This window comes from Nothobranchius furzeri, chromosome 12 (assembly GCF_043380555.1).
Source record: "Nothobranchius furzeri strain GRZ-AD chromosome 12, NfurGRZ-RIMD1, whole genome shotgun sequence".
In the NCBI taxonomy this organism is placed as follows: Eukaryota; Metazoa; Chordata; class Actinopteri; order Cyprinodontiformes; family Nothobranchiidae; genus Nothobranchius; species Nothobranchius furzeri.
The window spans coordinates 47,311,751-47,324,801 of NC_091752.1; the positions used below are offsets into that span (position 1 = coordinate 47,311,751).

The window sequence follows — 13,051 nt, forward strand, 5'->3', positions numbered from 1 at the left end:
AACTAAATGTATCCTTGTTGTCATGAATGTATTTCTTGTTGAATAGTGTAGAGTAATAGAATCTAACTGAGCCTATTGAGCTGAACAATTGTTGTCATATGTAATTATATTTCCAGAGCTACTGAGAATTATTTTAATAGACAATCAAATTGATGTTATGTTAGTTGAACTGTGAACCCAAACATGATTGGCTATGCCAATAGAGTGAAGCATTTGTTTAAGTCTGTAAGACTTTATGCTGTGATGTGACGAGAAGGGTCGATGCCAACTCGCTAACAGTCCTGTTGTTTACAGGCTGGGTTTTTTTTTTTCCTTGGGTTTGATCCCGACTCCTATGATCACTCACTTGGAACGAGAACTGGATTTCTTCCTGACGAGGGAGATGGCGAGCCTTAACCACTGAACGAACCAGGACATCTCAAGTAACTGAAGAGCAGACTGCTCTCTTCTGTGAACAATCTCAACGGTGCGGTAGGAAAAAATCGCACCACCGGACTCTGACTTTCACCCCAAGCGTGGGGATTTGACTTGACGCCGGCTGACTTGTGACTCATATGATCAAATCTCATACCGACCATTTTACTATTGTCGATTGTTTTCATCTGTTTTTGTGTGTTATCTTTATGTGTTATATTTCCCATTATTATTAAAATTTAGTATATAAACCGTTTCATGCTATACCCGTGACTCCAGTCATTCTTAAACAACCTCCAATTCTCCCCGAACCTAATTATTGGCCCATTTGTTTATTTTTTCTTTTAATTATCTTATTGTATCCTGTAATCCGGTTACATTAGTTTTTTAAATCAAAAGGGAAAAAAAGAAAATTTATCAAAGAAAAAGTTTGGATTTATTTTCAAGGGAATGTTTATCACTCCTCCTTGAACCGTCACCTTATCGTGGTGGAGGAGTTTGAGTGCCCTAATGATCCTAGGAGCTATGTTGTCTGGGGCACTTTGTGCCCCTGGTAGGGTCTCAAATGACAAATTGGTCTTAGGTGAAGGGTGAGACAAAGAACGGTTCACAGGATCTTTCATGGACGTTAAAACAAAGAGTCAGAGTACCCAGTCCGGAGGGTTACCGGGTCCCACCCTGGAGCCAGGCCTGGGGTTGGGGCCCGTGAACGAGCGCCTGGTGGCCGGGTTTTCACCCATGGGGCCTGGCCGGGCCCAGCCCGAACCGGATACATGGGCTCATCCAACTGTGGATCCACCACCTGCAGGAGGAACATGAAGGGTCCGGTGCAATGTGGATCAGGTGGCAGACCAAGGCGGGAGTCTTGGCGGTCCAATCCCCGGACAAGAAAACTGGTTTTTGGGACATGGAACGTCACCTCGCTGGCGGGGAAGGAGCAGGAGCTTGTGGCAGAGGTTGAGCGGTACCGGCTAGATATAGTCGGACTCACCTCGACACACAGCATTGGCTCTGGAACCCAAGTCCTTGAGAGGGGTTGGACACTCTCCTTTGCTGGAGTTGCTCCGGGGGAGAGGCGGATGGCTGGGGTTGGCTTTTTGTTAGCCCCAAGACTCTCTGCCTGTGTGTTGGGGTTTACCCCGGGGGACGAGAGGGTAGCTTCCCTGCGCCTTCGGGTCTGGGAACGGGCCCTGACTGTTGTTTGTGCTTATGGGCCAAACATCAGTTCAGAGTACCCACCCTTTTTGGAGTCCCTGGACAAGTGCTAGATAGTGCTCCATCAGGGGACTCCATTGTCCTGCTGGGGGACTTCAATGCTCCCGTGGGCAATGACAGCTTGACCTGGAGGGGTGTGATTGGGAGGAATGGCCCGCCTGATCTGAACTCGAGTGGTGTTTCATTATTGGACTTCTGTGCAAGCTGCAGTTTGGCCATAACGAACACCATGTTCGAACATAAGGATGCCCATCGGTACACTTGGTACCAGGGCAGCCTAGGTCGCAGGTCGATGATAGACTTTGTTGTATCATCTGACCTGCGGCGGTACAGTATGTTTGGGACACCCGAATGAAGAGAGGAGCGGAGCTGTCAACTGATCACCACCTGGTGGTGAGTTGGATCAGATGGCAGGGGAAGATGCCGCGTAGACCTGGCAGACCCAAACGCATAGTGAGGGTCTGCTGGGAACGCCTGGCAGAAGAACCTGTTAAGACGGTCTTCAACTCCCACCTCCGGCAGAGCTTTGACCTCGCCCCGAGAGCAATGGGGGACATTGACTCCGAGTGGGCCTTGTTCCACTCTGCAATTGTTGAGGCGGCTGTTGCTAGCTGTGGTCGCAAGGTGGCGCTAGTCGTGGTGGCAACCCCCGTACCCGCTGGTGGACACCAGAGGTTTGGGGAGCCGTCAGGCTGAAGGACGCCTACAGGGCGTGGCTGGTCTGTGGGTCTCCGGAGGCAGCAGACAGGTACCGGATAGCCAAGTGGGGTGCAGCAGTGGCAGTTGCCCAGGCAAAATCTCGGGAGTGGGAGGAGTTTGGTGAGGCCATGGAGAAAGACTATCGATCGGCTCCAAAGAGGTTCTGGCAAACTGTCCGGCGCCTCAGGAGAGGAAGGCAGCAACTCGCTCACACTGTTTACAGTGGGGAATGGGAGCTGCTGACGTCAACTGGGGCTATAGTCAGACGGTGGAAGGAATACTTTGAGGAGCTCCTCAATCCCATTCCATTCCAAGGAGGAACCAGAGCCGGGAGACCTGGGGATGGACTGTCCAATCTCTGGGGCAGAAGTTGCTGAGGTAGTCAAACAACTTCACAGCGGTGGAGCCCCGGGGGCAGATGAGGTTCGTCCTGGGTATCTCAAGGCTATGGATGTTGTAGGGCTGTCATGGTTGACACATCTCTGCAATATTGCGTGGTCATCGGGGGCAGTTCCTGTGGAGTGGCAGACCGGGGTGTTGGTCCCCATCTTTAAAAAGGGTGACCTGAGGGTGTGTTCCAACTATAGGGGGATTACACTCCTCAGCCTCCCTGGAAAGGTCTACTCCAAGGTACTGGAGAGGAGTGTCCGATCGATAGTTGAATCTCAGATTGAGGAGGAGCAATGTGGTTTTCGTCCTGGCCTTTGAACTGTGGACCAGCTCTATACCCTTGCAAGGGTGATGGAGGGGGCATGGGAGTTTGCCCAACCAATCCACATGTGTTTTGTGGATTTGGAGATGGCTTATGACTGTGTCCCCAGGGGCACCCTGTGGGGGACGCTCCAGGAGTATGGGGTGAGTGGCTTTCTGTTTAGGGCCATTCAGTCCCTTTACCAGAGGAGCGTGAGTTTGGTCCGCATAGCCGATATGTAAGTCGGACCTGTTCCCGGTGAGGGTTGGACTCCGCCAGGGCAGCCCTTTGTCACCGGTTCTGTTCATTACCTTTATGGACAGAATTTCTAGGTGCAGCCGTGATGTGGAGTGTATCAAGTTTAGTGGCAGGAGAATCTCGTCTCTGCTTTTTGCGGATGATGTGGTCCTCCTAGCTTCATCCAGCTCTGACCTTCAGCTCTTGCTGGGTAGGTTCGGGGCCGAGTGTGAAGCGGCTGGGATGAGGATCAGCACCTCCAAATCTGAGACCATGGTTCTCAACCGTCAAAGGGTGGCTTGCCAACTCCGGGTTGGGGTAGAGGTCCTACCTCAAGTGGAGGAGTTTAAGTATCTCGGGGTCTTGTTCACGAGTGAGGGCAGGAGGGATCGGGAGATCGACAGGCGGATTGGTTTGGCGTCTGCAGTGATGCGGACACTGAGCCGATCTGTCGTGGTGAAGAGGGAGCTGAGCCAGAAAGCCAGGCTGTCGATTTACCGGTCGATCTACGTCCCAATCCTCACCTATGGTCATGATCTTTGGGTAATGACCGAAAGAACGAGATCGCGGATACAAGCGGCTGAAATGAGTTTCCTCCGTAGGATGGCCGGGCTCAGCCTTAAAGATAAGATGAGGAGCTCGGACATTCAGGAGGGACTCGGAGTAGAACCGCTGCTCCTCTGGATCGAAAGGAGCCAGTTGAGGTGGTTTGGGCATCTGGTCAGGATGCCTCGTGGACGCCTCCCTGGGGAGGTGTTTCGGGCATGTCCTGCCGGCAGGAGGCCCCCGGGTTGACCCAGGACACATTGGAGAGGTTACATCTCCAATCTGGTCCGGGAACGCCTTGGGGTCTTGCCGGAGGACCTGGTGGAGAAGGCCGGGGAGAGGAGGGTCTGGAGCTCCCTAGTTGGGATGCTACCCCCACGACCCGGACCCGGATAAGCGGAGGAAGATGACGACGATGTTTATTAGTGGAAAACTATGTGAAAATAAATGGATCTAAACATATTACTGGTAATTTTAGTTTCATTCTGTTGTGGAAATTCAGACAAAGCTTCAAAAACAGGCTTCAAATTCAAGTTTTCTAAGATTAAAGGCAATTGCAACCAGTTTTTCCACTCATAAGCGTCTTTAATCTGCTCATATTTTAAAACTACAACATCTGGACCAGTGGTTCCCAACGTCCCGGGCTCTATTCAAGAGATCATTATTTCTTTTTCTTCTTCTTCTTCTTCTTCTTCTTCTTCTTCTTCTTCTTCTTCTTCTTCTTCTTCTTCTTCTTCAGCATGTTTGTGCTGAGATGGTGAGGCTACCACTCAGCCAAGGGATGCTCAAGGACAGAAGATTAGGAACCTCTGACCTGGACCAGACTCTGACCTGCTACAGTGTTAGCACAAGCTGTTAAACATACAGACTGTGATGTGTAAACAGTAATATGATTAGTGACAACTGTGTTTTTGTTTTCTTTCATAAATGTGAAAATTAAATTGTGTTAAAATGTAGAAATGCATCTTGCCTGACAGGCAGATCCCGGTGCTCAGCACCCCAACCCTCTGATGCTAGAATCACCCCTGCTTCTCCGTCTCCTGGGGAGTGTTGCAAAGCAGTTCCCCTCCAGGACACCAGAGGGTGTAGCACTGTTCTGGGGTATCCTGCAAAGGTGTGCCCAATTCACTGCCTTACAAGTCACAAGTCAAGTCTCGAGTCACAAGTCTTGGGTCAAGTCCAAGTCAAAGACAACCAAGTCCAAGTCAAGTCCAAAGTCAATGATGTGCAAGTCCAAGTCCTTAACTTTGAATTTTCAAGTCATAATCAAGTCATCTGTCCAACTTCAATGTAATGACGATAATAAAGTCCAGAAATAAAGCTTTTTTAAAGCTTCATTTATTTGCTCTAACAGAAAGTGATTCTAAACAAAGAGCTGCTGCATTTAGCAGAAGATCACACCAAGAAACAAGAATGATTCATGATTTCTGTCCATGTCACGTCACTTTTGAGCTAAAAGATCAAATATGCTCAAGTCATCATCAAGTCAACAAATGCAAGTCAATTCAAGTCACAAGTCATTGGCGTTCAAGTATGAGTCCAGTCATAAGTCTTTATAGATTTTGACAAGTCAAAAGTTATTAAAATGATGACTCAAGTCTGACTAGAGTCCAAGTCATGTGACTCCAGTCCACACCTCTGGTATCCTGTCATGTATCCGGTCCAGGAGAGTGTGTTTATATTGTGTTTTTGTCTTTCAGAGACTTTTTAACACCAACACACTAGTCCCTCGTCCTCCTCCACCTCTTCATGAGCTCACCACCTCTAAACCCATGTTTCCAGTCATTTCTGTCCACAGCTAAATGCTTGCTGCGTCTTTTCACTCCTCCAGTCACAGGGGAATAAAACGTTCATATTTTTATGAGTTTTTCCACAAGGCGTTCTATAAGCTGCTCCGTGTCTGCTGCTAGATATCCTCGGCTCTCTTTGCTTTTGATGGTTCAATGGCAGCGCTGTCGATGACAGAGGCTCACAAGCTTGCATTCTCCGTCTCGACGGATGGATGTTTAGAAAAGAGAGATAGACTCTGTCCTTGTGAGCCTGCTGGAGAGCCCTTGAAAGGACGGATAAAGGCGTTGCGTGCGTCCGTCCCGACGCAGATGTATAAGTTAGGCTAATGCACCGGTGAGCCTGGTCAGGAGGGCCGGGACAGCGTGTGGGGCTTTGGACGGCTGGTATTTACTTGGAAACGGGCAGATGGTTTTTCATCTTCAACTAGTAAATGACCAGAAAAACCACTGGTGGTCATCGTACCCTGGACAAAAGTCCCGGTACGCTGAGAGATAGAAATAAGAAGTGTCGATGCTCCGTAGCGGCCCGCCTAAAGCACTGGACGACACAAAAGAGCCTCCGATAGCAAAAAACCAAACGTACCTCCCACAAGGATCAAAGTTACACCACCAGAGGAAGGGACATCCAAAGCACCCTAGCTATGACGTAACTTAAGTTTTACTGTGAATCACTGATCAACATGGTAGGACCTATACTTGTATCCTGTTTTCATAAATAACCCAGAAATTCAAACATTAGAAATTTCTAAATATTGTTCATAAATATATTGAAACATCATGTCACTCAACTGGTCCCAAGAACCAGCTTTGTACCTTTCAGCCAGGTGAACAATGACATCATCTCTGCAAAAGAACCTGAAGGTTCCTTCCACTCGTAAAAAACAATCAGTCCTCTGGGGCGATACTGGTGTACATGCACCCTGCAGGGCAGGAATGTGACCTCAGATCTTGCTCTCAGCTGCTGTTCCTGTTTGTCTTCATTCACTCTGACAATGTCACACTTTCCCTGGGCTGCTGAGCCTCACCTGAACGCTGATGTGCTGCATGATTTTTGACTGTTTTCTCCTGGAGGTCTGGTTTCAGCTGCATCTCGCTGAAAGGTTTCAGATCAGACATTTCAGCTGAAAAGTGAATGAAACGGATGAACCAGCAGGACTTCCTGATGTCCTCCACCATCAGCTGCTCTGGGCTTCCAGCTCTTCTTATTTAGATTTTAGATACTAAGCAACACTTCTACGCCTCAGCTGAACAACCAGAGACCAGCAGGACCTCCTGCCCAAAGCTGTTTGAATCAAACATGAAGCGTGATCATCGTCTCACGTAACCCTAAAATAATTAGTTCAGAAACCAAGAGCGTTCCTGTGTGTGTGTGTGTGTGTTCTTGTACATACTACATACTGAGGACCATTTTCCCTACAAAGTGAGGACATTTTTCAAAGTGAGGACATTTTTTTAAAGTGAGGACATTTTTTGGTCCTCACTTTTTTTAGAAGCATACCAGAAAGTGTGTGTGTGGGGGGCTGGGGGTGGGGGTGGGGGGCGAAACCTTAGCCTAAGGCCCTTCCGCAGGAATAAACAGCTCCAGCCGTGTCCTGACCATCATCAGTGATCTGGCTCCTGTTGGCCCCGCCCCCTCCAGCAGCTTTAAGTAGCTCCGCCGGCCAGGTGAGGGACAGAAGTCCTCCGGGTTGGATGCGGTGCAGAGCTCGGTGAAGATGCTGAAGATCCTTAATGACTCGGACCTCCACCACTTGTCGGAGTACAGCTTCGAGCGGCGCTTCGACGAGCGCGGAGCGATCGAGTGGATGCAGGAAAACTGGTGACGTAACTCTTTTTTTTTACCTGAGCTGATATATTAATAGCTTCTAGCTGCTTCCACATCCCAGAGTTCTGGTGGTGGGAAGCACAGGTCTAGAAAACTCTCGGTGACGTTATCGTTTCCAGTCTGCGGATTACAAACGTTCACGTGTTCTGGCTCATTTACTTCCGCTGCTACTTTCGGCGCAACACCTGTCCAGCAGAACCGGACCCACTAGTTTCAGTCCTCTGGGTCCGGACTCGAGTTCACACCAGGTCTTTGGGCAGTTCCACCTGGACCAGCTCGTTCCTCTACCACGCCGACATGAAGCCGTTGCTATGGCGACTCGGATGCTGACGGCCAGCTGCAGTGTGGTCGTTAGAGCAGAGGGCGTTTCTTCTGTTCCCATTTTAAAATAGCCACGGGTGAGGCAGTGACGTCACTGCAGCAGCGGATGTTGTTCACCTGGGCAGTCTGGTTCTCCCAGGTAGACAAACTAACCATGAATGTTCTGGAAGCTCAGAAATGTGACCCGCCCATCGGCATGGAGAGGAACGTCCGACAAAGAACTGAATGTTTGGTTTCCACCAGGCGTGTCTGAAGGGTCAGGTCTCCATCATGGTTCAAGTATGCAGGTGTTACTGGGTGGAGCTGGTGGCCGTTCCTGACGAGGTTATGAGTAGCAATGAGTCAAACGCCGTTCCACCCCCACAGGGTTCACCTGAAGTGTTGAGGTGTTGAAGTGGCTCCGTGCATCAGCCTGCGTCCCTCTGCACACGGTACCAACACGTTTGTGTTAGCCAGCCAGCCTACAGGGAACATATCTCAGCACAACACCGGGTTGTGTGGTGCTGAAGTACTTGGGCTGGTGGCAGCTGATCACTTTCTCAAACGTGACTGAGCTGCACTTCCTGTGAACCAGTGCTTCTTTTGAACTAATAAATAATTAAACTAATCAGGAGTTCTACCTGTAGGTGTTGGCGTTTCACCGACCTGAGTGGTTTCTCCTCTCGTCCTGCAGGTGGCATTCATTTGTGTTCAGTGTTCTGTATGCGGCCCTGGTGTTTGGAGGTCAGCACTACATGAAGGCCAGACCCAAACTCGACCTGCGGCTGCCGCTTGTCATCTGGTCCCTCAGCCTCGCGCTGTTCAGGTAACACACTCGGCATCATTACTGCTGTGCTAGGAAGCCCTGACTCAACCAGACTCTCTGGTCCTGGTTTCTGTCTGAATTAATACGAGGTGTTTATGGTCACTGAACAAGCAAAGAATCCTAAATTTTTCTGGTTAAACATTCACTGAGCTTGATATCCTATATTTATATAGAATCATCTTATTGGTCATAATTTAACCCCCCATTCTCACAACATAGCATTACACAGGTGTCTGAAGGACCTATCTGGACCTTCTGGTTCTGTCCTTTCCTTGGGAGGGTCTTTTAGATCTGAAAATACTTCTTGTTCTGATCTCCTTTGAGAACGGAGCTCGTAGCAGAGATGTTCCAGCTAATTGGACGTCTCCTGCTGGAGCTGTTCTAATGCTCTGAGTGGGCGGGGCAAAGACTCACCTGTTAAACAGGTGTGCAGGTGGGTTGACCCATGAAGGGTGACTTGCTCATGGTGTTACTCTGCAGTTGTTTGGAGCTCCTCCCGTTTCCTCTTGCAGCTTCAGGTTCTCATGTTTACTCTTCTGGTTTCAGTATCATCGGAGCGGTTCGGACTGGTTCCTACATGCTCCACATCCTGAGCTCCAGTGGCTTCAGACGTTCCATCTGTGACCAGAGCTTCTACAATGGACCAGTCAGCAAGTTTTGGGCTTATGCCTTCGTCCTCAGCAAGGCTCCAGAACTGGGTCAGTTCCCATCTGGGTCCAGACTGGTGACCTTAAGTTCTCTGCTCAAAAAGAAGCGAGGCTTGACGCCGACATCATTAACCTGTGTCTCTCTCTGACAGGTGACACGGCGTTCGTGGTGCTGAGGAAGCAGAAGCTGCTCTTCCTGCACTGGTACCACCACATCACTGTGCTGCTCTACTCTTGGTACTCCTACAAAGACATGGTGGCCGGCGGCGGCTGGTTTATGACCATGAACTACACGGTGCACGCGCTCATGTACAGCTATTACGCCGCACGTGCTGCTGGACTACGTGTGCCCCGCCCCTTTGCCGTGGTCATTACCAGTGCTCAGATCGCTCAGATGGTCATGGGGGTAACTGTGAGCAGCTTGGTGTACCGCTGGATGCAGCAGGGAGACTGCCCCTCCCGTGTGGACAACATCACCTGGGCCACGCTCATGTACTTGAGCTACCTGCTGCTCTTCTCAAACTTCTTCTACCAGTCGTACCTGCGTCAGAATTCCAAGGCCAAGACTCAGTAGGAGCAACCGTGGGACCCTTGGTGACGTAGCTGGAGCGGTGAGACTCGCTGGTTGCACTGGCTGATCCAGCTGCAGATGAACCTTCACCCTTGTCTGAGTGGAGCTCAAACACGTTTTTATTTTCTGATCTGAAACCTGAAAGTCTTGGTTTAAATTTCAACGGGACCAATCGTTTTGGTTTTCTCCGGCAGAGAAACAAGCCTCTCCCTGTCAAATGGTGTTTCTGATGAATGGAGGCACCTGATTGGCTGCTGGAGTCACTTCTACGTTCTCCTGTAAATCAGGATTGTAAAATCACAGGTTGAATTCTCACGTGTTGCTGGGTTTTATTTAAATCTGAACTGGAAACGTCTGAAACGATGACGAGTTTCCTTCACATTTCTGTCTGGAGTTGAGGATCGGTTTTTATTTATTGTATGAAAATAAAATTACTTTCATTTGTACCTTGTTCCAGTTTGAGTCACTGAAGCTGAACATCAGTAATGGTTTAGTCTTCATTCATCCTGAATTTCCTGAAGGAAGTGAGACTCTTAAAAGATTTACTACAGCAGACCGTATCTAAGCTGCTGCTGCTCATCTGAACCAGAACCCACTGGATCCAGTGGGGAGTAGCATCAGCACGTGTTGGGTTACTGGTTTACTGCTACTCGTACACTAACTCACAAGCTTAAGGTGTGTGTCATCAGACTCCATCCAGCTGTACTGCTCTTAAGGATTCTGAGTTACTTTTTTTTTTTTTTTTCAGTTAAACTCTAAAGACTGACTGTCCATTGGCCCTGAGAGCATGGTTCCCCTGACTAGTCAACAACTTGGACATTGATCTTTTATCGAGTCAAACTTAAGGAATTTGGGTGTTTTTGACCAATGTCTCTTTAGGGTCGCTCAAACGTTGCTCCGAAACAGTTTATCACTTAAGAATCTCATCTGCGAAGGTTGGTGTCAACATGAACTTGAAATGGTCTCATGCATTTATCTCCCGACTAGAATACTGTAACGCACTCTTGACATGTTTTAACAAATAAGCCCTTGACCCCGCCTTCAGTTGGTCCAGAATTTTGCAGCGAGGCTCCTAACTGGAGCAAAAAGAGAGCACACATCACTTATAATGTCTCTCCACTGGTTACCCGTTAACTTTAGAATCCTGACTAACTTTGAAGGCTCTACATGGTCAAGCTCTTCCCTATATTACTGAACTGTTGAAGCCTTATGCTCCAACCCAAGCCCTCAGGTCCACACACCAGAACCTTCTAGAAGTTCTAAAGACCAGATATAAAAGTTGAGGTAATTGCTCCTTCCAGGCTGTTGCACCCTTGACTCTGGAATAATTTTCCTTTATCCTCATGTAGCATTGACACTCTGGACACTTTTTTTCCAGTGTCCTGTCTGGCTGTGAAGCAAACAAAATCACTGTCTGAATGCTGGTGACAAGCCTAACAGATGTATTCTCAGGTGGAGCATCAAAGCTTCTGCTTTTAATGTCACGCCTGATACTTAAAACTTTATTGTTTTTTGAATCTCCATAATTCTGACCAGACACGGAGACAGGTGAGGGGGGGGGGGGGGGGACTGGTTAGAATACAGTGTTAAGACTGACACTGTATTTTGTTTTCCATGTTGAAAGTTTGGGACAGTAGAGTTTGTGTTCACAAAAACTGGCTATTGTGACTGGATACACACAGCAGAGAGGTTTATGCAAGCATCAAGAGTGTAAAGGACACATGGAAAATGTGGCAAACTGAAGAGGGTTGATTCAGGACAGGAGATTTCTGCCCTTGTGAATGAGGGCCAACTAGCCAGAAATCGGTGCTACGTTGGTGCCATTATCGACATGTTACAGTTCCTGGCCATAAACCAATTGCCTCTCAGAGGGAGCGTGGAAGCATTTCACTCTCAAGGTGACGCAAGCTGTGGCCTTTATTGTCATTGATTATTCTGTGAGAAAAGACAAGAGCTTGAGAAGATACTGCAAACAATTCCACAAAATGCCAGATACACATCACACGACATACAAAATTAACTAATTAAAATAATGAGTGATATTTATGTTTATGTTTATTTATTTAGCAGACGCTTTTTTCCAAAGCGACTTACAATTTATAACCTGTAGGGCATGTTGTGATCTGTGGGGGAAACCGGAGTACCCGGAGGAAACCCACGCATGCATGGGGAGAACACGCAACTCCACGCAGAAAGGCCGTAGCAGAGTTTCGAACCTGCAACCTTCGTGCTGCGAGGAAACAGTGCTAACAACTGCACCACCATGCTTTTAACTGAAAAAATTGTACATGAAGTCAGTGATTCATGGTTTACCATTAAAGTTGATGGCACCCGTGACCCCACAGGCTGTGAAAACATTTCCTTTGTGATCCGCTTTGTAGCACAAGATTTGGAAGTTAGGGAAAGTTTACTAACTATTGCTACTGCAGATGTGGGAGATGCTAAAAGTCTTGCAAACACTATAATCACAGAGCTGCGCAGAGTTGGTTTAAATACATCTAAAACTCTGAGTCAGGTGTATGACGGGAGCATCTGTTATGTCTGGGAAGCATGGTGGGGTTCAGAAGATACTGCAGCACAGGCTTGCCAGAGAAGGATACCTTATGTCCATTGTTTCAATCATAAGCTCCACCTAGTGGTGATAAATGCAATGTCAAGCGAGGGAGCAATAGAAGACTTCTTTGGAGTTTGTGGGTCTCTGTACAAATGCATTAAGAAACCCACTGTTGCAGTCCACTATGACAGAGACACATCAACAGCCATGTGTGAAAGTTCATTTTCTACTTTAAAAAGTCTTCTCACAGACAATAGTCTCAGCAAGCTGCACCAACGAAAAGCACATCTAGCTGGCCTTTGAAAGAGACTTAACTAAAAGATTTGTTACTGAATGGAAGGAAAAAGTGATGAGGAGGTTCAGCTCTGGGAGACGCCGTCTGCAGCTCTACTAATTGGTGAGTAAAGAAGAAGTTTATTTAAAGAGTGGAATACTGTGATTGCTGCTGGTTGTACAAGTGGTTTTTTGTGCGCATGTGAGCTGAAATGTGAGCTTCTCCCAGTAATGATAAACCATAGGGCTAGGCGAAAAGGACCAAAACTTATATCTTGATATCTTTTTGCTGAATTCTGATATACGATATATATCTCAACATTTTTCCTCCTGTAAAATATTTACAACTCACTTCAAGCTGTCTTGAGAAATTGTATATATAAATCAGTAGATTAAATGCATAAACATTTATTGATTCTTGCCAAACTTTAACCTTAGTGCCTATTCTCTACCAGTCTGAGCT

The 13,051-nt window shown here is 47.8% G+C and overlaps 1 protein-coding gene across 1 annotated transcript; it reads left to right on the forward strand.

The window, feature by feature from the left end:
* The first annotated feature begins 7,281 nt into the window (after positions 1 to 7,281).
* Positions 7,282 to 10,207, forward strand: elovl6l (ELOVL family member 6, elongation of long chain fatty acids like). The gene is made up of 4 exons (XM_015945089.3): positions 7,282 to 7,411; positions 8,412 to 8,543; positions 9,090 to 9,241; positions 9,343 to 10,207. Exons 1-4 carry the CDS (start codon positions 7,308 to 7,310, stop codon positions 9,762 to 9,764), a joined length of 810 nt encoding a protein of 269 aa, XP_015800575.1. The 5' UTR covers positions 7,282 to 7,307; the 3' UTR covers positions 9,765 to 10,207.
* Positions 10,208 to 13,051: the final 2,844 nt, after the last annotated feature.

Bases quoted from the DNA above. Each gene is read 5' to 3' on its own strand.
- elovl6l (XM_015945089.3), top strand. From the start codon at position 7,308: ATGCTGAAGATCCTTAATGACTCGGACCTCCACCACTTGTCGGAGTAC. The intron at 7,412-8,411 runs GTGACGTAACTC...CTCGTCCTGCAG, and splicing joins GAGTGGATGCAGGAAAACTG to GTGGCATTCATTTGTGTTCA. The intron at 9,242-9,342 runs GTCAGTTCCCAT...TCTCTCTGACAG, and splicing joins CAGCAAGGCTCCAGAACTGG to GTGACACGGCGTTCGTGGTG.